Source organism: Bison bison, unplaced genomic scaffold (genome assembly GCF_000754665.1).
Source record: "Bison bison bison isolate TAMUID 2011002044 unplaced genomic scaffold, Bison_UMD1.0 scf7180017864471, whole genome shotgun sequence".
Lineage (NCBI taxonomy): Eukaryota > Metazoa > Chordata > Mammalia > Artiodactyla > Bovidae > Bison > Bison bison.
Window position 1 is genome coordinate 18659348 of NW_011495032.1, and position 27604 is coordinate 18686951.

General features: G+C 37.4%; 1 protein-coding gene across 1 annotated transcript in view; it reads right to left on the reverse strand.

The window, feature by feature from the left end:
• Positions 1–27604, reverse strand: part of DNAH7 (dynein, axonemal, heavy chain 7) — a 260726-nt gene that overhangs the window by 104428 nt on the left and 128694 nt on the right. Inside the window, exons 30-41 of the mRNA XM_010860857.1 lie at positions 24241–24489; positions 19451–19600; positions 17178–17360; positions 16641–16817; positions 16023–16154; positions 14268–14492; positions 11106–11303; positions 8612–8767; positions 7708–7876; positions 5298–5424; positions 3863–4082; positions 1–692 (exon numbers count right to left, since the gene is read on the reverse strand). Coding sequence (XP_010859159.1) covers positions 1–692; positions 3863–4082; positions 5298–5424; positions 7708–7876; positions 8612–8767; positions 11106–11303; positions 14268–14492; positions 16023–16154; positions 16641–16817; positions 17178–17360; positions 19451–19600; positions 24241–24489 — 2678 coding nt within the window. The remainder of the gene's footprint in view (positions 693–3862; positions 4083–5297; positions 5425–7707; positions 7877–8611; positions 8768–11105; positions 11304–14267; positions 14493–16022; positions 16155–16640; positions 16818–17177; positions 17361–19450; positions 19601–24240; positions 24490–27604) is intronic.

Genomic DNA, 27604 nt, shown 5'->3' on the forward strand with positions numbered 1-27604 from the left:
CGATCTATCTGACGCATCTTATCACATATCTCCTGTTTCTCATCCAATGCAAAGAGATTTGGAACCTCCCCAGCATTTAGCAGATTGTTGACATCTTCTAGAAACGACTCCTTTTTAATCTGAGTATCTGTAAATAGGAAAACACCCTGCATCTCCCCTTCAGCACATTTTCTTAAGATCACTTTTAAATCTTCATGCCACTCAGAGTTACCATAGCCCTTGGAAATTTCAACCTGGAAAACTGAAGAATCAGCCATGTGGGCAGCTAATCTGGTGACGGACTGCCTTCCACTCCCTCCAACACCAACCAGAAGAGCATGGCTGCGAGGCTGTTTCAGGATCCTGGAAATTCTGCTGATGTGCTCGATGGCAAACCGGAACAAGACAAGGTTCATTGTTTTTTTGCTCATGTTGTTGTATTCTTCTAGGTGAGCTTCTGCTATCACCCGGAGAGCATCCACATCTGCAATTTCTCTGTAGTTGGTATCCTCTCTCTTGGGATCATGGAAATCACAGAACATTAAGCTGCGTAAATCATCTTCTTCCACTATCCCATCATTATCAAAATCCAAACTTTGAAAAAGCTCATGAAAATTTTCTTCCATATATGTTTTTAAGATTTCTTGAATGTAGCTGATAAGCCAACTTCTGTCTGCATTATCCAGAAGGCGATCATAATACACTCTCAGGACCTGTACAATAATTAAAAAGCAGCTTTAAGAATTGATTTTCCTATTTTAAAGTGCTATTTCTGTGCTAATCTGAAGTAAATATAAAAAGTACTCTCAAGAGATTTCCATGGGTTTTATTAAAAGCACATCTAAACAAGGAATGGCATAATATTTATTTTAAATATTAAATTTGATCATATATTTGGAATAAAACATAGTTACATTGTTACCGATAAATGAAGGTAGATTAGGGAAACTGCAGCAGATTATAGAAGTGTTAAGGACTAAGGTGCTAAGGACTAGAGAAGGGGAAAAAAGACTAGAGAAGGGAGGTGACTGCCTTTGCTGGTCATACAGATACAGGTAACAGAACTGGGCCCCGGTGTCTAGGGTTTTGCAACTCCCTTGCAGTGATTGTTTCCTTTTCCCAGCCATATAATATTTTGAATTTATTAGCAAATCTATAGATATTACTGTCTTTATAAAAGCATATTTTATAGAAAACGTAAGAATGTCTTAGATGGATAAAACTTTGTTTTGGACATGTTAATTATTTTTGTTGTAAGTAACTGCAGATGCAATGTACTAAAATAGATCTCCACTTACATGCACATGTTGAGAGACTGCAAAAATAGTTAATCAAGTTTGCTACATAACTATTAATACTTCCTTAAAGTGGTATGAATATCTCTATAGCTCAGTCAGTAAAGAATCTGTCTGCAATGCAGGAGACCTGGGTTCAATTCCTGGGTCAGGAAGATCCCCTGGAAAAGGGACAGGCTACCCACTCCAGTATTCTTGGGCTTCCCTTGGGGCTCAGCTGGTAAAGAATCCCCCTGCAATGTGGGAGACCTGGGTTCGATCCCCGGGTTGGGAAGATCCCCTGGAGAAGGGAAAGGCTACCCACTCCAGTATTCTGGCTTGGAGAATTCCATGGACTATATAGTCCGTAGAATTGCAAACAGTATGACACAACTGAGAGACTTTTACTTTCACTTTACAGTCTGTTTTGGACAGAACTGTTTCCCCTGTGCCCACATCTGTACATTGAAGCCTTATCTCTTAATGTTATTGTATTTGAAGAGAGGTCCATTAAGAAGGTAATTAAGTTTGAAAAGGTCAGGTGGGTGGGGCCCTAATCCTACAGGATTGGTGCTCTTGTAGGAAAAGGAAGGGACACTAGAGCCCTCATTCTCTCATGGCAGGAACACAGAAGAAAGACCTTGTGAGGACACTGAGAAGGAAACCCTCTGTGAGCCAGGAAGAGAGCCTCACCAGAAATCCACACAGACAGTACCTTCATTGTTTTACTTTTGGCCTCCAGAGGTATGGGACAGTAAAATTCTGTTGTTTAAGATACTCAGTCTGTGGTATTTTTATTATGACAACACTAGCAGACTAATACTCATATAATACAAGCAAAGCATATTTCTGTCAGCAAAATTTCTAACATTAATCCTGTCTGCATCAGCTTCTTCACCTTATAAAATAGAAGTGGTAATACTTGCCTTGCAAATCTCATAGATGCATGGCAAAAATGAAATGACAACAGGTCTGAAAACACTAAGAACTGAGAAATAATTATTACAAACTGCCTTGGAATCAGCCTGATTATGTTTAAGAATAATGATTTTAGTATTTTCACTGCTGTCAAGTTGACATACTAGTGTCATTCCTTTTCATAACACCAGTGGCTGCATAAATGATATGATTGAAGCTTTGCACTTACTCTGACCAAGTAGTCCAAAAGCTATTACTCTCCTGGACGACTGGGTTTCCCAAAATATGACAACAGTCACTTCCTCAGCTTGAGACACTGAAGCCCCCTTTCTTTTAATGAGGAAAGGAAGCTAAATTAAGCCAACCACATATATTGGGCATCGGTGTTTAAGCATGAATCAAGTATAATATTATCTAACTGCAATTAAGCGAGAACCCAAGACAGTGTTTCTCAAAGACAGTCATCACACCTGCATCTAGGGCCCCCTTCTGTATCTGCTGACTTACAAATTTTGAGGATGATGACTAGGAAGATTCCTTTTCTTTTTTAAAATTTCCTTACCATAAGGTACAAAAATCTTCAGTGTACACCTCCAGGAACGTTCACACATTATATACCCACATAACTGCCACCAAGATCAAGATATAGAACATCCTCAGTACCTCAGCAGACTCTCTCACTCTCACTTCTGTGGATAGCTGCCCTCCTGCCTCCCCCACAGGGAACTTTTATTGTACTGCCATCCCTTATGTTTTTAAAAGTTTCCATTATAAATCTAAACCTTTGCAGGGAAGAATTTATCCTGTATTTGTGCTTTGAACTTATTTATCTTAAAGTCTTGATTACAAATTCTTTTAATTATGTATAATTTACATATCATAAAATTCACTTTTAAAGCATATAATTCAACAGCTTTTAGAATATTCACAATGTTGTGCAACCATTACCACCATCTAATTCTAGATCTTTTTCAACACCTCCCAAAGAAACCCTATACCCATTAGCAGTCACTCCTTACTATTTCCTACTCCATGTCCCCACAGCCTCTGGCAACCATTAATCTACTTTCTATCACTATGCATTTGCTTATTCCAGACATTTCATATAAATGGAAAAATATTATATTGTATTGGCCTTTTGTGTCTTGCTTCTTTCACTTAGTGTAATGTTTTCTAGGTTTGTTCATGTTGTAACATATATCAGTATTTCTTTTTAGGGCTGAAAAGAGCTCCACTGTGTGTATGTATACACACACACACACACACACAGAGCCCACATTCGTTTGTCTGTTCATCAGCCAATGTATATTTGAATTGTTTCCACTTTTTGGCTATTATGAATAAGTCTGCTAACACTCATGAACTAACAAAAAACAAAAGTATTTCTGTCTCAAAATTATTTGAAGTCAAACTGAAAGGATTAAAGTCACTTAAAGGAGACTTAAAATGATAGCTCCTTTGAAACAGCCTATAAATCAATAGAAAGTCCTGAAAATCAGAGATAAAGCATCTTAAGTGTCATAGAATATGTTAGTGTGAAGTATTTTAAAAAATTATCCTGACCATTGACCTTCATAATGCCAAATAGTGGAATGCATTTCAACAATTGCTGGATATTTCTTCACCCAGTTTTTGGCATGGCAAAATCTTTGTTTCTTGCATAATCATGTTTTAGTAGCACAGAGATTTACCTCATGAACCCAAAGACGTTTAATCACTTCTTTGGTCTCTGCTGTTTCTGGTCTTGACAAACATACACCCTGGATGACACGGGAGAAATCTCGGAGGTTGAACAGGTAGTGAGATTTAGCTGGAGTAGGCAAGAGATTCTTCATTGCTTCTTTATACAGAGTCATTGTACCATTTACAATTTGTGTTGTCAAATCTAGAAAGTCATCTGGAAATTTATAACTTAAAATTTTTTTAAGTGAAGAGAAAGAATATGTTAGCAAACATAGACTTATGATACATAGTGCTATTTAGTACAACTAACATGAATTTTTCTTATATTACATCAATTGATTTAGTTTACAAAATTACCCTTTCTTGCTATAATAATAATAATAGAGTTTTTGCTTCTTTTAAAGCTACTTTCCATTCATTATTTTATGTTCAAAGGAACTCCATGAGTAAGCAGGACCAGTTTAATGAGCTTAAAACTGCTTAAATAAATGGGCAGAAGAGCCAGCCAAGGAACCCATATTATGTAACTTAAACCCAGGATCTACTAGATGATGCTTCCTAACCTCTTCCACTACCTGGCATTTTTAGCTGCATATAGATAGGATCCATGAAGAACACTGGTGAAATGGGTATTTTCAGAGAAAGGGAAGGGAGAAAAAAAATCAGAAAAAAGTAAAGAAAGGGGAAAAAGAAAAAAGAGAGTTAAAACAAAGTGAAATAGTGAACCAAGATTTCTTTTAAAGGGCAAAGGAATGATTAAGGTAGAAGAACCTGGGAAGAGAATATCCATTTGAAAAAATTGGCTTTATTTCACTTCTGGCTTGATGAGCAGTCAGCTTTCCCTTCCAGCACCATTGCATAAGACAAGGAATGACAATTTCCTAAGAATGGTGTCCACGTCGGGGAGCCAACACTTGTACTGCTCAGGGCCACTTGGCTCCCTACCCCCAAGAATCTTATGGAGAAGTGCTGAGTGTCCAGATTTAGGGAGCAACATTTTCCCAGGGCACAGGCTCCAAGGCTACACTCAAACCTAGACATGGACACCCCTGGGGAACTCAAGAGTTTTACTAGAGGCTGTCAAAGTCACAGGATAAACCTGGCAATCTTTCCAGCATTAACTGAACTACATGGCAAAAATTCAAAATATTGATCCTTCCAATATGGACATATTATAAAACGGGATGCAAAATGTGTATGAATTTTTAGGTTAAAATCTAAGACTTCAGACAAATAAAGGAAAAAGAGAAAGATCCTGCAGGCTTTTTGTGTTCTGTTCCCATTCCTGGAGATGGGAGCAGAGGGAAGCAACTGCTGCCTGTTACCTTCTTCCTTGTCTAGAGGTACTTTTGTGGAAGTTTGAGAAGCACTACTTATACTGACATGTTCCCCAAAGATTTTATACCCACTAAGGAAAAAACAAACACACTTTCAATTACTTACCAGGTTTTTAAATGCCAGGTTAAGATTCTAGAAAATATTGTAAACATAGATTTATCACTAAACTCATTGATTGTTATAATATTGAAATGCCGCATGTATCGAGGAGTTACTGGATTTCGACCACCACCTAAATATCAAAAAGGACAATCCTTAACGTTGCTACTCGTATATAACAGAGTATTTTCTCTACACTTTACAGCATAAAACAGCGTGAAAGATGGACAAATTTATGGCACAAAGAGAGAAGAAATCAATTATTTGGATAAAATTGATCTTAAAACAGTTTTCCCCCTCAACCTCAAAGTACTGTTTTCTAGTTGAAAATGATCTGTATAAGTTCAATCGGATATAATCTTGGTCAGGTCTATTTACCAAAGGAAATCCAACCAGACAGAAAGACCCAGTGTCCACCTTCTCCATGATTCATACACAGCCCAAGGTAGTAAACTGTCAAACATTCTCATTACAATACAATATTAGGACAATACTATATAATATTAATATAATATTGTATGCAATGTTAATATAATCCTGATGGTTGTGATTGACCACACTGTAAGGTCATTTTCACATGGCTGAAATTCAGCATGACCTTGACATACAGCCTCATTCTTCCCTCACATCTTGAAATAAATTTCCCTAAGACTAGTCTTTGTGGTTCACATGGCCACTTCACTGGCTGCTTTCGATTTTAAAAATTGGAGGAATATCTCATTTTCACAAAATAATTATTATGATTTCAAATATGAAATTTTAAAAACAGATTTAGAATGTAAAACCATTTTATAAAATTGGTTTATATTATCATCCTCACATGTATCAATAAAATGCACTGTCTCTTTAAAGGGATTCTAACATGAAATCTCCAGTAAAGAGTGGTTTTAAAAATGAATAATATCTTTAATATATATTTTGCTTAAAAACCTATAGGTTCAGGTTTTATGTTTGTTTTAAACCAAGTAAATCTGTACTTTGCTTTTATCACTGCATTATACTGTGCTGATTCTAAAAACATAATGTGTGAAAGCATATAACTAGTAGTCTACAGTTATAGATCAAAACAGTTAGGTATTGCTATGTATTTAGAAGCTCATAATAAACACTGATTTACCTGGGCAAGTTTAAGGAGATGGAGAAAGGGCTACAGAAGGAAAGGTGTAAGATCATATACCCAGCTGTGTCTTCAGCCTTTCCTCCCAGAGAACACTCAGAAATGGTGGTCTTTTCTTAGAAAATGAAGTCCAAGAGGAAAAGATATCTCATGGATTCAGTCTGCTCCCCTGTCTAGTCCCCGAAGAGGCAGGGAAAGTAGACACTTACTACAAATGACTGCTGGAGGATGGGAAGAGGCAGAGCAGAACTGAAGCCTGGGACCCAGGAGTAACAGAATTAGAAAAAAAAAGAAGGGGGAATAGCATTCAAAGTGGCCCCGAGAGGGTGCTGAGAGCAATTACTCAGAGCAAACTGTATGCATTACAGGTCAGATAAAGGTCAAGAGTTCAGAAGTAACTAGTGGAGAAATTCCCTAAGACATGGCACAAAAAGGGAGTTATCGAAAATATAGAACAACAGGTTGAGTTCAGGAAAAGAACAGTTAAAGATGTCCAGTTAGTTAAATCAAGCTATTTCAGATATTCTAGAATAAAAGAAATTTTTTTCCTACATAGAGATCTCTGAGTTTATAAACTTCCCTTGAAAAGTATAAAGAATATCTAATGATCCATTCTTTTCATCATTTCCTACTTAAATTCCCTCAACAGTCTGTCTAAATCCAGAGACTCACTAAAATGGGAAGTGATTGGGATAGGGGAAAGCAGGGATGTTTCATACAGCTGAAACTTTAAGGAATGAAACAGAGGAAAATGAGCTTCTGCAGGAGAATCTGGATTTTCAGGGGATCTGAGACCTCAGAATGCAGGAAGAGGAAATGGGGAGCAAACATGGAAGAGAACATGGAAGAAAAAGGATTTGGGAGAGCCGTATGATTTGGGGAGAATCACCCCAAACAGGGCTTCTCTGATGGCTCAGCAGGTAAAGAATCTGCCCGCAATGCAGGAGACATGAGTTCGATCCCTGGGTCAGGAAGATCCCCTGGAGAAGGAAAGGACAACCCACTTCAGTGTTCTTCCCTGAATAACTGGATGGACACAGGAGCCTGGCAGGCTACAGTCCAGTGGATTGCAAAGAGTCGGACACAATTGAGTGACCAAACACAGCGTACACAGCACAGACCACAAAGAAAGCAATCCACTGTGCAGCGCTGATCATTGCGGTCACTGTTAGGTCACAACAAACAAAGAGACATAGAAAATATGTACACAAAACACTGTAACTCAGGTTGTCTGACAGGATTTCTCTTTCTCCTGATCTTTATATATAGCCAGAGTGATCACAAACTCTGAACACATACCTGGAGGTCCCATAGCACACATAATTTGAATGTCCACTAGTTTAATCATAGAACAGTCTTTTAGGTCATACCAATTCCAGTGATCTAACCATTGTCTAAGTAACTCGATGGGAGGCTGGGCGCCATACACCTCTCGAGCAGGCATATTGACATCATCTACAAAGACAACCTGAGAATGAAAGGAGAAAAGGTATTAGAAAACATTAGCATCTTAATATAGTGTCCTGTGGTGCAAACAATGTTCAGGCAAAGAATAAGTTTCCTTTTTGTGAAGTGCATAAGTGAGAAGTGATGATTTCTTTGCACATCAGGACTATCTCTTAGCATCCATATTACCAAGGAACAGGGAGACAGTCTTATTACTCACATTTATAGTTAACAGTTTAGAACTTATTAATCCTCTCATATAACTTGTTTCTCAATATGCCTTCTCTTTTTCCTTGTACAACTTCGATACATTAAATAAATGAGAAAGGTGTGATCTTCAAATGATTATAAACTCTGAGTGATAAGAGTAAGGCTGAGAAGGGTATTCTTGGCAGAGGAACACAGAAAAGTCAATTGATAGCTTGGTTATTTAAAGGCCTAGAGAGCAAGCAGCAAAGACTCTGCTGAGTAAAAATGTTAATGAGAGAATTAGGAAGGTAGATAATTTCCCAGGTGAATATTCTACTTTGAATTCAAAAGGCAACTGCTTGTTTTTAATGTCAAGTTGCCAAATGCACATACAATATAAAAACACTTTTAAGAAGACTTCTTAACCAACATTTGTGATACATTAATAAAAACTGTACTACAGAAAGATGTCAAGTCCTAGTATATCTGGTTTCCTTGTTCTGAATGTAATAATGCCCAGGAATAGCGAAAGTGTCATATTATATGTATAGAAACAGAGAGTAATTACCATTTTCTTGCCCAAAGGAGGACCAAAAACTCCCTTTCTTCTTTTGTCCAGTTTTGACATGATAATATTTTGAGTTTGAGCTGCTGTAGTTTGTGCTGAGAAGTTAATCAGCAAAGGCTTGTAGATATCTTTATTGAGTTGATTTAAAAGAAAATTCTGTATAATAGCAAGAAATAATAAGATGAGCCATAGTTGCCATTATGTTTTGACACTTAAAAATAACACTAAGCATCATTGTTGACGTACTCAAATTTAATCTTCAAGTGTCATAATGTGAAAAGAGATGGAATCAATAGACATAACAGTTACCAAGTCAATGGAATGTCTTTATCTGTCCAGGCCCTAGGCACATGGCTTCTCTGATTTCTAAAAACACCATGCAGAGTACACACTCCTGCTGCTGCTGCTGCTGCTGTTGCTGCTAAGTCCCTTCAGTCGTGTCCGACTCTGTGCGACCCCATAGACGGCAGCCCACCAGGCTCCCCTGTCCCTGGGATTCTCCAGGCAAGAACACTGGAGTGGGTTGCCATTTCCTTCTCCAATGTATGAAAGTGAAAAGTGAAAGTGAAGTCGCTCAGCCGTGTCCAACTCTTAGCAACCCCATGGACTGCAGCCTACCAGACTCCTCCATCCATGGGATTTTCCAGGAAAGAGTACTGGAGTGGGGTGCCAGTTCCTTTTCCAGTACACACTCCTACTCTCCATAAAATCATAGGGACTCAGAGCTTAAGAAACTTGGCTTAAGGTCTCAGAAATGAGACAAGAATTTAGACTGCCACTTGTCTCTCTGCAGATCAATGTTCTCTGTAATACAGCTTATTATCTTTCTACAAGTTATCTGACTATAAGTTAGGAAGCTTACATAATATAATTTGTACTTTCAAAATGGAATTTGCTGGAAAGCAGGTACAATTACAATGATTCTTAACCAAGATGTTGTGTTCTACAAATCATCTTGTAGAAGAATAATAAAACAGGAAAGTATTTACAGTACACTAAGAAGAAAAAAATCAGATTACAAAATAATATGCGAAGTATGTTTCCAATGTTGTGAAAAGTAATTTTTTTTTGGCCTGGGCAGTTTATTAGCTGGACTGCCATTTGATGGGAGTACAAATGACAGAAGGCTTTATTTTTCCCCACCCACCTCCTTGAATCATGTCTTCATTTCCTAACTCTTGATAGTATCTTAGATAAATCCTTCAGCTTTCTGTACACTTATTTTTTTTAAAATTCAGTCCAACTCAACACCTTGATTTAAAATCTCAGTCCAAACTTCTTCCCTCCCCACTCTTGGATATTCCCTGATGCATACAGCATTTAGTACAAGAAAAGCAACATTTCAATCTGTTGGGGAAGAAATTATTCAACAAATAACACCAGAACAATTATTTGACTATATAACCCAAAGGGGGGACTGTATTAAACATAGAATCAATAAAGAACTATAAACAAGTACTACCACAATTGGAAAAATAAGAATTGACTGGGAACCTGCAACGGGGGAGGGGCCACTAACAGGCACTCCCCTCTCCTCCACCTGCCTCCTCTATCTTCTTCTTATCCCACAGCTGGGTAGTGAGCACAGCTGGAGGGAGAAGGCAAAAGTCCTATTCATTGGGGTCATTGTGATTCCTCCTGATTAAGGCTATCTTGCCTGCTCCCATGGCAGCTTCCAAATGTTTACTCTCTGAGAAGAGCAGATGGGAAGGTTCCTTAGATACTCCAAAGGAACATTCACATTGCACAGTTTGCTGACCTAAGAGGAGTAGTGGCATTCCCTCCCTGCTGTGGGCAGTTATATGGAATGGAGGCCCAAGAATGATCAGGTTCACTTATATTTCACATTGTCCAACTGCCCCAGGAGAAACTTGCACTTACTTGCCATACCAAAGGCTGGAGGTGCTATTTACTCTTAGTTCCAGCCAGCCTTCTGCTTTCAGAAATCTAAAACTAGAGGCAAGAACTGGTCTTTGATTAGTGTGACCCCTTAAACACAAGAGAACTCAGGTTTCATAAAGGTACTGAGATTTGGGCCATATCTTTTATAACAGGTAACAATTTCTTAACACACAGTGGGTATGATCCCAGAAATTATTAAAGAAAATCAGTCTTATTACCACAAAGCAATGTTCACATATTCAATAATTTAGAAAATTAAATATCAACCAAAACACTGTTTTTTTAAGGCAGATAAAATTCTTTGTCTTATATAAGCTATTTTCAATAAAATACCTTTTAAATGGACAATAATTTAATGATATAAAGTAGCATATCTTTAATAAATTTCCAAAGATAAATTCTCTTTGGAAAGAGACATTTTGGTAATTTTGATAATTTGATAATTACTCAAAAATTCTCTATGGTTCCAACATAGAAATGTAGAAATACGTAAGTATTTTAAAAACACTGCCTACCAGTTCAGGTCATTAAAGAAATAATATTCTTTGGACTATTATGCACATTTTAATATGTATATTTCTACAATACTTACAATAATGTAAACACTCTTTCCTGTTCCTGTTGGTCCTACAAATATTGAAGGCTTTTGATGGGTGGTCAACAATTCCATTAGTGCAGAGTATCGAATTGTGTCCAGAGTTGGCACAATGATTTCATTAAACATCACATCCTTAGGAATTGGAGGAGCTTCGGCTAACTTCTTTACCCATGGTTCCCATTTTCCTATTCCCTGTTTATAACAAATAACCAAATAGTGAATGTCATGTTGTAAAATACGTTCAGAAGCTCTGTACTTCTGCATCACTGCAGAAAAGATGAAAGATCAAGACCAACAATCCTTAACATGTACATATTTGTTTTTATCCTTTAAAACTCTTCACTCTAATTTTTTAAATTTTGTGTTAAATTAAAGAGAAATTGGGGTTTTGTATGGATAAAAATGAAATGGCAATGATGTAATAATTTGATGTCCAGGAACCACTGATTATATCAACCCAAAGATCAGTTACTTTTGCCAAATATTAGATTCTTTAACAGCATTGAGAAAACTGATCTAATCAATGTGTTAAAGAGTAAAGAATTTTATTCAATAAATGTTAACCAATATAGAATATTTTTCTACACAGACCACCAGCTGCATTTGTTTGACTTTTATAATGGTACTTGCAACATCAGCTTATTATTTCAAGCAAGATTCCTTTCTCTTTTAAAAAAATTTTATTGGAGTACAGATGATTTACACTGTTCTGTATCTGCTGTATAGCAAAGTGAATCAGTTACACATATACATATATCCACTCTTTTTTAGATTCTTTTTCCATATACATCATTAGAGTACTGAGTAAAGTTCCTGGTGCTAAATATATTATCTATTTTATTTATGGTAGTATGTCTCCTTTTTTAATTGTAGTAAAGAAAAAACACCTAAAATTTACCTTCAACCATTTTTAAGTGTATGGCTCAATATTATTAGCTAAATTCATGTTGATGTGTAAGAGATATTCAGAACAGACAAGATTTCTTAATATGAGATTATTGTTATTATGAAGCAACATTACACTGTATCCTATTAGCATTGTGAACTAAAGTTTTCATTTGCTAAGGCAGTGTCTATAACAAAAATTTCAAATATATGTTAACTCTCCTTAGAAAAACACCACTGCCCTCTCCATTCTACAAAATCCAGTTTAAGCTCGTGGTCATTCAAAGTATATTAAAATTAAGACCCATCTTCCTTCACATCTTCAAGTGTCCCACAACCCAGCCTCACTGATGAGTCTACTGTTTCCAAAAATGCCCCAGGTCCCTGGATCTTGACATATGGAACTCTTTTGTCCTAGTGTATGGATCATCAAAAAAGCAAGAGAGTTTGACAAAAACATCTATTTCTGCTTTATTGACTATGCCAAAGCCTTTGACTGTGTGGATCACAATAAACTGGGGAAAATTCTGAAACAGATGGGAATACCAGACCACCTGACCTGCCCCTTGAGAAACCTATATGCAGGTCAGGAAGCAACAGTTAGACTGGACATGGAACAACAAACTGGTTCCAAATAGGAAAAGGAGTACATCAAGGCTGTATATTGTCACCCTGCTTATTTAACTTATATGCAGAGTACATCATGAGAAATGCTGGGCTGGAAGAAGCACAAGCTGGAATCAAGACTGCTGAGAGAAATATCAATACCCTCAGATATGCAGATGACACCAGCCTTGAGGCAGAAAGTGAAGAACTAAAAAGCCTCTTGATGAAAGTGAAAGAGGACAGTGAAAAAGTTGGCTTAAAGCTCAACATTCAGAAAACGAAGATCATGGCATCCAGTCCCATCACTTCATGGTAAATAGATGGGGAAACAGTGGAAACAGTGGTTGACTTTATTTTTCTGGGCTCCAAAATCACTGCAGATGGTGATTGCAGACATGAAATTAAAAGACGCTTACTCCTTGGAAGGAAAGTTATCACCAACCTGGACAACATATTAAAAAGCAGAGACATTCCTTTGTCAACAAAGGTCAGTCTAGTCAAGGCTATGGTTTTTCCAGTAGTCATGTACGGATATGAGAGTTGGACTATAAAGAAAGCTGAGCTCTGAAGAGTTGATGCTTTTGAACTGTGGTGTTGGAGAAGAGTCTTGAGAGTCCCTTGGACTGCAAGGAGATCCAACCAGTCCATCCTAAAGGAGATCAGTCCTGGGTGACTTAAATACAAGAATACTCCCCAAAGCACTAAAACTAAAACAACAAAAACACTTCAATGTGCAAGATTAGGAAACTGAATTGATCACGGTCCACTGAAATGGTAGAATATAGGGAGTTTTAGAAAAATAAGCTTTATTAAAGAAGCATCAGTGAGATAGAGTTGTTCTCTTTATTAAGGGAAGAAGAAGGATATGAAACTGTCCAGTGAGGATATAGAGTGATTCCAATTTCACTAAAATCTGCATATATTTAAATAACGCATGCATGCTAAGTCACTTCAGTCGTGTCTGACTCTGCAACCCTATAACTGTAGCCTAGCAGGCTCCTCTGTCCATGAATTTCTCCAGGAAAGAATACTGGAGTGGCCTACCATGCCCTCCTACAGGGGATCTTCCCAACCCAGGAGGGACAGAATTCGCATTGGCAGGCAGGTCATTTACCACTAGTGCCACCCAGGAAGCCCATATTTAAATAACACGTATGCCTAAACTTTGCCCTCAATTACTGTACTGCCTAAAAACAAACAAGTGAACAAACACCACCCCAGGGTATACTGTCCATTCTGTTTGGGAAGTGCTGAATTCCTAACAATCCATCTGTGGTCCTGCAGGAACTCAGCCTGTGATGTGCTAACCTTCACCATGAACCTCCCAGAGGTGTGTCCTTGAGCAGTCCTCACCTGCTGCTGGACTGGATGTCCTAATGTGTGATTTTATGCAATGGCACAACTGGCCCAATCAGCACTTTTATTTATCCCATTTTATCAATGAGAAAAACAAGACTTAGGGAGATTAAAAACCAGTCCAAGGCTATACAGAAAGAAGCCAGACCCAGATGTGCCTGACTTCACATCCAGCACACCGTCTCCTACTCCATGCTGTCTCTTAGGTAGACAGTGGTGACAAGGTGGCCACAGAGCCATTCTGTGCCATGTGTCTCCCAGGGAAACCTGCCTGATTGACAGGTGCAGATGTTGCTTCAAAACTCTTACCTCAGTGATAAACTGATAATCATAAATTGTTCCTTTTTCAGGGAATGGAACAGTTAGTCGTTTTGAAGATGTTTGTTCAGTTCCACTCAGTAATTTAAATCTATTTCGAGTTATATCTGAAATCGGGCCTTCCATTAGTTCTCGAAGAATCTTATTAAATTTCAACCGATCATCATCTTTACAAGAAGCACCGACAGACCAGATCAAAGAAAACAGAAAAATGCCCTGATTTGGAGAGATGAGAAGATAGAATGCATTAAAGAATAACTTTAATCCATCCTTAAAGCTTAAATCAGATCAGCCAGATTAATATCTTTGAATGGAAATGAATAAACTGATATATGGTAGTAGGTAATCTAGGGATTTTGTAATAATTAGTTTTTCTATTAAGTTACATGTCATAAAATCTGACTATCAGAGAAGACAATATAATGCAAAGCATAAATTCTAGGCATAGTAAAAACTTAGAATGATTAGTCTGGTAAATCAGGTGCTAATTCAAGTATACAGCTGAACTTTGATATTAAAAAGAATATTGAGATAACTTTTTATTAAAGTAAAAAAGCATATTTTAATAAAGAATAATCAACTCACAATATATGTTTATTAAATTTTGATACAATGTTTTATAAAGTAAAACAAATTCATATACTTTTATTTACCTGTTGTAATAATTACCCGAGCATTGACTATATCATTAGAACCACAGTCCTGCAAGCTTTCTTATCAAACTCAGGCAGAGGGAACAGAACAAGACACCGCTCAAATAAGAAGGTCTGTTTGCTTGTTTTAAAATCAAATCTCCTTTTCCATGCCAAAGCTAAAACAGTTCTGACTATACTCATAAAAGTTGTGAACTCTGGCTTGACACCATTCATCTACTCCTAGATTATTCAGACTCTTTTTGAAAACTATTTTAAATGAAATTTAAAATGCATTTCATAAAAAAAATAAGCAGAAAAGTAACACTGACTACATTAGAAGTGCGACCATTAGCAATATGTAGTTTTTTATTAAAGAAGATTCAAGGTCTGTTGATAATTTTATTGCTATATTTAAAATAATATAGATTATATATCTTCTTGCTTTCTTCATTCTTAATATTTATATACACACATATATTTTAAATATTTATATCTCATGAGAAAGGAGAAACATTAGGGAAGAAAAAAAATAAATTATAATTTGGAGGTTGAAGAGGGAAGTGAATCTTGTTGTCAAATGGTCATTGACATTTTGGGGACTGATCATCTTTGCCGTGTGCTGTGCTCAGTTGCTCAGTCTTGTCTAACTCTTTGTGACTCCATGGACTGCACCCCACCAGGCTTCTCTGTCCATGGATACTCTCCAGGCAGGAATACTGGAGTGGGTTGCCATTCCCTCCTCCAAGGAATCTTCCCAACCCAGGGATCGCATCCAGGTCCTGCACTGCAAGCAGATTCTTTACCAACAGAGCTGCCATCATCTTTGAGACTGGGCCAAGTGATTCAAGGTATCAGTAGCAGATCTGTGGGGGTCACTGGGCTCCACCCAAACTTCATGATTTAATACAACACCAGGCAAGGAGTTTTCCTATCAGCACCTGGTATTTGGGATCTGATTCTTTCTCACTTTTCAGCTTCCACCCATTATCCAGCCTCCAATTCCAGGAAAAATGAGGTTAATTACTTAGGAAAATTTACTGGGGAAAGCAATCAATCCTTTTCTATTGCAAGATTCAAAGACTTATCTCATGTAAAGAGTACATGGACTTACCTCAAGTAAAGAGTAAGTTTCTCGATCATTTCTCTCTCTTACTTTGACTTCATCAGCAAAGTCACTCATAAAACAGTCTATCAGATTCATTAGGGATCGGACTAAGTTTGTATCTGAAGTAGGAGATAATTCCTGAAAAATCAGAGAAAAAAGTCCATGAAGCAGTTTAAATGAGGCACTAATTGAAACAGTATCAACTAATTTTTATTGAACTCATTTAGTTATAACAGCCATAACATCTACGAAAAGGTGTTAGTATTATAATTCTAGTTTTACAAGAGGGAAACTATTTTTAAAATGATAGTTCATCAGAAATGAGAGATCATCTTTTAGAATATTTTCACCTAGATGTGATTAGGTAGGACTTCAAGTTTGTTTTTTAAGGGAAAAGATTATCATTCATACATTTTCTCAAACCATAAGATGCTTTGTTTAAAATACTTTTTTGAGAAACTATATTAATTAAAAATTTTAAACTTTAATATGAGTTTTTAATCAAAATAATAAATTATTTTAATATCTGGTAGTTGACAATAAAGTAGACATTAAAATGTATATATATGGCTAATTTGGATTTTCCATTTATTTCTTAAATCTTAAAACTTTCATCCCTCTTACCTTTGTATGTTTTCTAATAAATTCAACAGAAACAGGAACCATTCTGTCAAATAAGCCTATTATAAATTCCTTCTGAATAATAGTGATTGTAGCAGGTAAAAGATTTATCCAAGACAACATCAGCGGTCTCCAGCCTAGCATATGAGGCTCCATGTATATCATCCCACATCTGGAAACCTGGAAAAACAATCACTGTTTACCACCAAGGTACTGCTTATAAAAGAAGGATGACTCCGTACATCTATTTCTTACAGTTTTCAGGAAACTCGTGGGGGAAAAGGCATACTTTTATAAAATGTCCTCATCTAAATTTTCATGTATGACTTTACCAAATGGTCCTAGACAAAGAGGGAAATACCCCTGACTCTTATTATTGTCAAAGTATGTCAACAGACATGTCTGCCCTTGGAGAATCACAGATGGCTGTTAAAATGAATTCTATAAATACTTTTTTTCAGCTAGAGTCAAAATTACTAAGCAATAAGCACATTTATAACATTTCAAATTTATTAGCAGATGTGAAAATTGAGAACTTACAGTGGCAGGAGAAGCAACTTCTAAATCCATCGGCTCAAAAATAAGATTCATTTGTGGCGACATTTGGATAATCTCCCCGCTCATCAGACATAGCTTTTTGTTGTCGTCCAGCACAGTGTTCATATTCTCAATCCATACTGCATCTACTGGCCCATCAAAAATTAACCACTTTCTATCTGGTGTCTGGTTCATTCAGATGGTGAATAAACGGCAAAAACGGTTATGGAAGGAAACAGTTCATTCATGTTATTTTACAATTTTAAAATGTATCTCCTAAAACTAATTTCACCATCAAAATGTAAAGGCACCTTTGGAATAGAGTGTATATGCGTGTGAATATACATACATATTCACTAAAGAAGCCTATATGTGCCATGGATGAGACAAATTATAACATCTTATAACAAATTATAACAAGTTTTCTAATGTCTCTGAAGTCATATACAACATATTTTAGAAAAGTGAAAAAAAATGCAACTGCCAGGGAAAACAATTTTCATTGAGACTGTCTGACTGTATAGACATTCTATTTAGTATTCATACAGATCAATTATTCTTGTGTGTTAAGTCAAATTTTCTGTTCCCTCCACTGAATGAATTCACCCACATACACATCCTTCTTGGGCTAAACTGTCTTGTGGTCATATAATATCTGGCATTAAAAATCAATATAATGTTCACAGTCCCACAGTGAGAAAAACTGATTCTCTTTTCCAGACCCTAATGAAGAAGCCATCCTGTGGACACAGATGATGCCTCGGGTTCACCTTCAGCAAATGCACACTTGCGTTGAAGTAGTGAGGGATTTGAATCCACCTCAACAACTTCATCCTGTGATCAAAAGCATTAATCATACCCACACTCAGAAGCTAGCTCTGGCCATGCTCAGGAAGCATGGAAGAGTGCGTTGTGTTGGAGAGAAAACCTTCAGATCAACTTTTCCTCCTGCTGTTGGGTTCTTAAGCCTGTTAGGCTCCACTCTGAGAAACACTCCCCTGGCGGTGAGCAGGTGGGCCCTGCAACAACTGAGTGACCTCACTTTTAGTCTGGCTTTACTATTTCCCAGCTGTGTGACTTGGGGACAGCTACTTAACCTTCCTGAGACTAATATTTATGGGATGTAGCTTCCTGGAAAATATAACACATACTATGTAGCTAAATATAAAATGAGAGGTATCTCATGATTATTTCTGTATAAATGATGCAATAGCACACATTATCTAGAGACTTCACACATTAATCTGGGCCAGAGCACATTTACTGTGACAAGAAAGGATCTGAGAAGTTTCATCAGTGGTCCCAGATCTCTGTGTGCCCCACCTGTGCCTCCTGACACTGCACAAGATCTCTGCCCCATTAGAGCCGATCCTCATGTTATTCATGGCTCAAGGTCCTTTAGGAAAATAAAAGTTCAGCTGCGATTTAATGCTTTTCTGTCATTACACTGACTCATGACTGTCTTGTCCTTAAATGAGTAGACAAGTAGACAGCACCAAATTTAGGATGTATGGTAGTCAGAATAAAGGTTAACATAAATATATATATATATATATATGATTTAACAAAACAATTAAATGTCTCTAGCCTAGGCCCCTTTTCCTGTAAGACTAGCCTTAACAAGCTGTCTCTATCTGATCATAGTCCATGGAGAGACTGCTAACACAACAACCAAGTTAGCATTTATTGGTCTGTGGCCTTTCTTAAGAGTGGGCATCAGCCCCTCAGCAGGGTATGCCAGGAAGGGGCAAGTTCCCACTCCCCTTCCCAGAGGTCAGCAGCTGGCACGTCCCTCACTTTTTCTTTCCACAGACAGCTCATGCTCTCCCAGCACACTAGACAGAAGTACTGGAATTGGTCTGCAATTTGCTCTTTCAGCACTAGAGTCTATCTAACAATTAGTAGGTGTGACAGTGACAGCCAGCTGAGCAGCAGGGCAAAGAATGTTGCTGATGGATCAAAAGGATCCTGTTATTCAGATGCTCCCTTTGCTGGGTCACCTAGCCTGGAAAATGAGCACCAGAAATGCTCTCCTCAATCTCCTTTCCTTGTGCCCTTTCTTCTGTGCATACTGAGGAGGACATGCCTGCCCCCATGGTCTCTGGCCATCTATTTGTAGAGACTCACAAGTGCTCTTCATAGAAACTCTGCCAGACTATTCAGTACTGCACTTTAAATATGTACCTTGAACTATAAATACAAAAGTTTACTTGAAACTGAAAACATCAGAGCTCTCACAGCCTTTCCAAATAGACATGCAAAGTGTTAGCACTTACCAATGAAGCAGCAAATGCTCTGAAACTGACAGCAAGGATCCCGTCGGACCACTCATGGGACACTAAATCAAACTGTCCATACAGCTGACCCATGGTGACGGACTTAGGATTTAAAACAGTAATCTGAACCTTGTTTTCTTCCATTAACCCCTTAACAGAAAACAATTATTTATTTATTTAAAAGAATACTGTCTTTATTCATGGAAAACATGATGGTGTATGTAGATAATCCTAAAGACTCTAAAGGAAACTATCAGAAGTAAAAAGTTCACTTAACAAGGTTCCAGAGTACAAGGTCATTATCTAAACATTGATTGTATTTTCTAAATAATGTCAATGAAAAACTTAACAATAAAATTTATAAGTACAATTTACAATAGGATTTAAAAACTCATAAGATACTTGGGAATAAATCAGTAAATGTTGGTCGAGATCTATAAACAGTAGTTATTATATGCTTTACAGGTTAGATATTCTTTTCTGTTTTTCCTTACAAACCTTAAAAATGTTAACACCATTCTAAACTCACTGGCATTACAAAAACAGGCCTGGGGCTGAATTTGCCCCATGGGCTGAACTTGGATGATTCTCGCTGCAAAACATTCTTTGAGTGAAAATTAAATAATTACAAGATATGGAAATATGTACCATTTTCATGTTGTGAAAAAGTTTATATTGGTAAGTTGGCAGTTTGCACTAAAACCTTGAAAACTGTTATGTGGAATTAATAAGAGATATTAATAGACCTAGGGCATAACCTTTTTTATGTTTCTAACTGATAGATTTTTTAGAAGAGCTTTAGGTTTACAAAAAAACTGAACAGAAAGTACTGTATATATATTCATATATATTCCCTCCACCTCCCACCCCACGCACAGTTTCTCCTATTATTAAAGCCTGGCATTGGTGTGGTGCATTATTATGAGTGATGAACTGATACAGATACCTTGTTATTGACCAAATCCCATGGCTTACTAAGCTGTACTCTTTGTATTGGACAGTTCAATGGATTTTGCCAAATACATTATATCATGTATCCACCATTACAACATATACAGAATAGTTTCACTGTGCTCTACTTATTCACAACCATTTTCTTTTTCAGTTTGGTTCAGTTCAGTTGCTCAGCCATGTCCGACTCTTTGTGACCTCATGGACTACACCATGTCAGGCCTCTCTGTCCATCACCAACTCCCGAAGTTTACTCAAACTCATGTCTATAGTCAGTGAAGTCATCCAACTATCTCATGCTCTGTTGTCCCCTTCTCCTCCCACCTTCAGCCTTTCCCAGCATCACGGTCTTTTCAAATGAATCAGTTCTTCACATCAGGTGGCCAAAGTATTGGAGTTTCAGCTTCAGCATCGGTCCTTCTAATGAATATTCAGGACTTATTTCCTTTAGGATGGACTGGTTGGACCTCCTTGCAGTAAAAAGGACTCCCAAGAGTCTTCTCCAACACCACAGTTCAAAAGCATTGATACTTCAGCGCTCAGCTTTCTTTGTAGTCCAATTCTCACATCCATACGTGACTACTTGAAAAACCATAGTCTTGACTAGACTGACCTTTGTGGGCAAAGTAATGTCTCTGCTTTTAAATATTTTGTCTAGGTTGAACATAGCTTTTCTTTCAAGAAGAAAGCGTCTTTTAATTTCATGGCTGCAGTCACCATCTGTGTGACTTGGAAGCCCAAGAAAATAAAGTCAACCACTGTTTCCCCATCTATTTGCCATGAAGTGATGGGACTGGATGCCATGATCTTAATTTTCTGAATGTTGAGTTTTAAGCCAACTTTTTCACTCTCCTCTTTCACTTTCATCAAGAGGCTCTTTAGTTCTTCTTCGCTTTCTGCCATAAGGGTAGTGTCATCTGCATATCTGAGGTTCTTGATATTTCTTCCAGCAACCTTGATTTCAGCTTGTGCTTCATCCAGCCCAGCATTTTGCATGATGTACTCTGCACAGGGGCGTATTCATGTTGATGTATGGCAAAACCAATACAATACTGTAAAGTAATTAGCCTCTAATTAAAATAAATAAATTTAAATTAAAAAAAAAGAAGTTAAATAAGCAGGGTTACAATATACAGCCTTGACTTACTACTTTCTGATTTGGAACCAATCTGTTGTTCCATGTCCAGTGCCAACTGTTGCTTCTTGACCTGCTGCATATAGATTTCCCAGGAGGCAGGTCAGGTAGTCCAGTATTCCCATCTCTTGAAGAATTTTCCACAGTTTGTTGTGATCCACGTGGTAAAAGACTTTGGTGTAGTCAATAAAGCAGAAGTAGATGATTTTCTGGAACTCTCTTGCTCTCTCAGTGATGCAATGGATGTTGGCAATTTGATCTCTGATTCCTCTGCGTTTTCTAAATCCAGCCTGAACTTCTGGAAGTTCACGGTTCATGTACTGTTGAAGCTTGACTCGGAGAATTTTGAGCATTACTTTGCTAGCATGTGAGATGAGTGCAATTGTGCAGTAGTTTGAGCATTCTTTGGCATTGCCTTTCTTTGGGATTAGAATGAAAACTGACCTTTTCCAGTCCTGTGGCCACTGCTGAGTTTTCCAAATTTGCTGGCATATTGAGGGCAGCACTTTCACAGCATCATCTTTTAGGACTTGAAACAGCTCAACTGGAATTCCATCCCCTCCACTAGCTTTGTTCATAGTGATGCTTCCTAAGGCCCACTCAACTTCTCGTTTCAGGATGTCTAGCTCTAGGTGAGTGATCACACCACTGTGGTTATCTGGGTCATGAAGATCTTTTTAATATAGTTTTTCTGTGTATTCTTGTCACCTCTTCTTAATATCTTATGCTTCCATACCTTTTCTGTCCTTTATAGTGGTCATCTTTGCATGAAAAGTTCTCTTGGTATCTCTGATTTTCTTCAAGAGATCTCTAATCTTTCCCATTTTATTGTTTTCCTCTATTTCTTTGCATTGATATTTGAGGAGGGCTTTCTTATCTCCCCTTGCTATTCTTTGGAATTCTTCATTAAGATGGACCTGTCTTTCCTTCTCTCCTTTGCCTTTTGCTTCTATTCTTTTCTCAGCTATTTGTAAGGCCTCCGCAGATAACCATTTTGCCATTTTCCATTTCTTTTTCTTGGGGATGGTCTTGACCATTGCCTCCTGTACAATGTCATGAACCTACACCATAGTTCTTCAGGCACTTTATCTATCAGATCTAATCCCTTGAATCTATCTGTCACTTCCACTGTATAATCATAAGGGATTTGATTTAGGTCATACCTGAATGTAACAACATACTAAGTTCAACTCTCCCACACTGCTTTCTGCCCACCAGCAGTGGAGCTTGGGGCATGAAATACCAAACTGAAGAAAAGATATGGGAATAATAATATGAAGCAGTAAAATAAACTCAAGGTCATTGCTTTCTTCTTTGTTCCCAGGAAGGGAATAACAATATGTCATCCTTAATTCAGAAGCATGGGAAAGCTCCATTAGAATATCTCAGTCAGGACAAAGTTGCTGCCATCAAAGAAAGACTTTTGTCCCAAATACAGCAAAGCCAGTGTGAAGCTGCAGGTTGTGGGCAGTGACTATGAAGCCCCATTTACCTGACCACAATGTCACTCTTAGAATTTCCTGGTAATGAGTCACTTTGAGGCTTTATAGTACCAGAATACATGGTCATAGCCTTCACCTTTTTAAATCTTTTAGTGGCACCACATCTGGCTTTTAGAGATTTATTTTTTACAGCAAAATAATTAGTTCATATAATAATGAAACAACAAAGGAGGAAGAATGCAAACAAAAACTCAGCGAAAGAGGGCAAGACGGATAAAGGGAAAGGAAGGGAGGCGAAGCGAGGAAAGCACATGTAAGGATAAAAGCATAGAGGGAGAGATGACAGAAATAAGTACACATCAGTTTGATAATAAATACAAATGAATCTAAATTCCCCAATGAGAAGATAAAGGCCATCAAATGGAGAAAATAAAAGTCAAACTATTTACTCCCCATAAAAAAGTAAATCACAGTGACAGTCAGAGTCACAATTACAAGCATGGGCAAATATGTATCCAGGGGAAAAGCGGGGGTTGCAATGCTGAAATTAGACACAGGAGATCCATGGCAAATAATACAAGTACACAGTATTATACTGGCTGAAGGGGGAGGCTCCACAATGAAGGTATAATGATACAAATCCCATTTGGCTACAAACATTGACATATATGTGCAAAAATTATTTGAAATACAAAGATAAGTAGACACAAATGTAGTATTAGTTGGAGAATTTAAAATAGCCTCACTCCTTTAGCATATCAAAGTAGATCAAACTGAGTCAACTAAGACAGTAATTTTGAATAATATAATTATCATTATTTACTATGCTTATATACATATTATATTACGCATACACACAACACACACACTTCAATTCAATACCACTAACAGACAGCACTAGAGGAAGTGTGCATTGAATCTGAATTTGAATCTTAACACCAAGAAAATAAAATACACTCTCCTATGAAATTATAAAATACTCTATGAAAGTATAAGATTTTTTCACATTTTCAGACTTTTTTATACAATGAACATGTTGCCTTTATAATTAAACTTTTTAAAAAGGAACCTAAGGCTTTGAGGCAAATATGTGGCATATTCTTTATATGCTGAACTTCCTACTTGAATCATATTACTTTTCTATTTTCTCTGTATTTTGATAATTTTAAGTTGCTGCATTAAAGTATCCTTTTAAGTGACCATACATTCTATCCTACACAAAGCTGATTATTGGTAAATTAATGGATTAATACCACACTTACCTTTTCACATAGGTCATTTAATGCTCCAGCTAAGACGCGATATGCACTGGTTTTTCCTCCAAATGGTTCTCCAACAATCATAAAGCCATGACGCACAATCATCATTTCATATATCTGAAGAATCTTCTCAGAAAAGAATCTGGTCATTTGCAAATTCATGGAGTCACAGTTGTCTTTGATAGCTCCCAGCAAATCGTTGTAATCTGGTTTTGGTAATTTCACCCCAGGAAACAAATCTGAAGTAATTCCCTGATGATAGATGATTCAGATGTTTATATTAACATTACATAGCTATAAACTCTCATATTATCTCTCTATATATGTTTGCATGTATATGTGTACATCTATACACATATGTATATGTTTATAAACTTGATAAAATTTCTCACATCCTCTTTTTAATACTGATGAAAATAGAGCCATTAAATAATAGCTCAGTATTTTTAACACCTTCATAGAGGTATGACTGACATACACTGAACTGCTTATATTTAAAGGGCATAATCTGATAAGTGAAACCACCAACTCAATGAAGATAATCAACGTATCAACCATTGCCACAAGTTTCCTTATGATCTTTTGTAATCCTCCTCTCTCCTCTCCCTGACACCCACCTCCATCCCCAGACAATCAACACACACACTAATTTGCTTTCTGTTTCTATTTTTATTTTCATTGCCTAGACTTTAATATGGATGAAAGTACACATTATGTGTACTACTTTTTTAAATCTGGCTTCTTTCACTCAGCATAAGGATTTGAAATCTCAAACACGTCACTGCATATATCTATAGTTCTTTGCATTGAAGTCCACCATACTGAGGTGCCGGTTTTTAAACCCATTTTCCTGCTGATGGACATTTTCATTGTTTTTAGTTTTGGAAATAAATAAAGATGCCATAAACACATACACACAAGTCTTTGCATGGACAAATGCTTTCATTTCTCTCAAGTGAATACTGAGAAGTGGAATACTTGGATAGTACACTCGGATGGTAAAGAATCTGCCTGCAGTGCAGGAGACCTGGGTTCAATCCCTGGGCCAAGAAGATCCCCCAGAGAAGGGAATGGCAACCCACTCCACTATTTTTGCCTGGAGAATTCCATGGACAGAGGAGCCTGGTGGGCTACAGTCCATGGTGTCGCAGAGTCAGTCACTACTGAATGACCGATACAACACAACAATGGCAGGTACGTGTCTAACATTTGAAGAAACGGTCTGCTTTCCAAAACGGTTGTCCTATTTTAAATTCCCCTCAGCAGTGTGAGTTTCAATATTTGGTATAATCAGTATTTTTAATAAGTGTGTAACAGTATCTTGCTATGGCTTCAACTTGCATTTGCTAAAGAGTAACACTTTCGCGTTACTTTTGTGCCATATGTATGTCTTCTTTGGTGAAATGTTTGTTCAAATTTTTTGTTGTTGTTGTTCTTTAGTCACCAAGTCATGTCCAACTCTTCATGACCCCAAGGACTGCAGCACACCAGGCAACCCTGTCCTTCACCATCCCCCGGAGTTTGCTCAGTCTCAAATCATTTGCCTATTGTAATTGGTTTATTTTCTTCATGGTAAGTTTTGACCATTTGTTAAGCATTCTACTTACAAGTGCTTCACCATATATCTAATAGACAAGTGTTTTTTATACCTCTAACTTGTCTTTCATTCTCCTACAGTGTATTTCAAAGAGCAAACTTTTTAATTCTGATGAGCCTATTTTATCAATTTACTGTTTCATGCATTGTGCTTTTGGTGGTGTATTTAAGAAATTTTTGCCTAACCCAAATTCACAAGGGATTTTTCCTGTTTTCTTCTTCAGATGTTGTGGTTTTACATATTTTCCAGTTAAAAAGTTAAAAGATGAACATTATCTGATTTCAAGGCTTATTATAAAAACAGTATCATACTAGCATAAAAATAGACAAAATATAACAATGGAATAGAAGAGAGAGACCAGATATAGATCCAGACACATATGAAAACTCATTCTCAAGCAAAAACAATCCAGTAAAGATTAAACAAATAGTCTTTCAACAAAGTATGCTAGGATACCTGGATTTATCAAAATAATGAACTTGAATCCATACCTCATATCATATATAAAAATAAGTTTAACAGTATTTTAATCAGTGTAGTGGGTAGTATGTTAATCCTTTTAGTGTTCCTCAAAAATTTATGTTAGAATGTCACCTTGTCTGGAAATAAGATCTTTGCAGATGTAATTAGATCAGATGAGATCCTACTGGACCCTAACTCCAGTGACTGGTATCTATACAACAGAAAGGAGAGGAAGATGCAAACTCAAGCACACCTGGGAAACAAGGCCATCCTAGTGATGGGGACAGAAGCTGAAGCCACCAGGGAACCACCAATGACAAGCCAAGGAACATCAAAGATCGTCAGGAGCCATCAGAAGCTAAGAAAAAGCAAGGAAGGGTTCTTTCCTAAAGAATCTTTACCTTCTTTCAGAGGTAACCAACAGCTTATTTCAGACTTTTTTCCTCCAGAACTGTGAGAAAATAAATTTCTGTTGTTTTAAACCACCAAGTTTGTGGTTCTCTGTTATGGAAGCTTTAGAAAAATAATATAATCACATAATATAGGATTGGAAAGAATTATAATTCCACATATAGTTTATATGAGAATATAAAGTCACTTTCAAGGTCTAAGAAACATTCCTTTATAAACCACTAAGGCTATTTCATAAGCATTATAGCAACTTAGGGCTTCCCTGGTGGCTCAGTTGGTAAAGAATCTGCCTGCAATGTGGGAGACCTGGGTTCAATTCCTGGGTTGGGAAGATTCCCCTGGAGAAGGGAATGGCAACCCACCCCAGTATTCTGGCCTGGAAAATTCATGTCTGCGGAATTCATGTCTGGCCTGGAGACCCCAGTCCATGGGGTCACAGAGAGTCAGACACAACTGAGTGACATTCATTTCACTTCACAGCAACCTATGTGGTAAAGCATCTGTCTGCAATGCAGGAGACCCGGGTTTGATCCCTGGGTTGGAAAGATACCCTGGAGAAGGAAATGGCAACCCAATCCAGTATTCTTGCCTAGAAAATTCCATGGATGGAGGAGCCTGGTGGGCTACAGTCCATGGGGTCTCAAAGAGTTGGGCATGACTGAGTGACTTCACTTCACTTTGAAGGAACCAGATGCCATGATCTTAGTTTTCTGAATGTTGAGCTTTAAGCCAACTTTTTCACTCTCCTCTTTCACTTTCATCAACAGGCTCTTTAGTTCTTCTTCGCTTTCTGCCATAAGGGTGGTGTCATCTGCATATCTGAGGTTATTGATATTTCTCCCAGCCATCTTGATTCCAGCTTGTGCTTCCTCCAGTCCAGTGTTTCTCATGATGTAC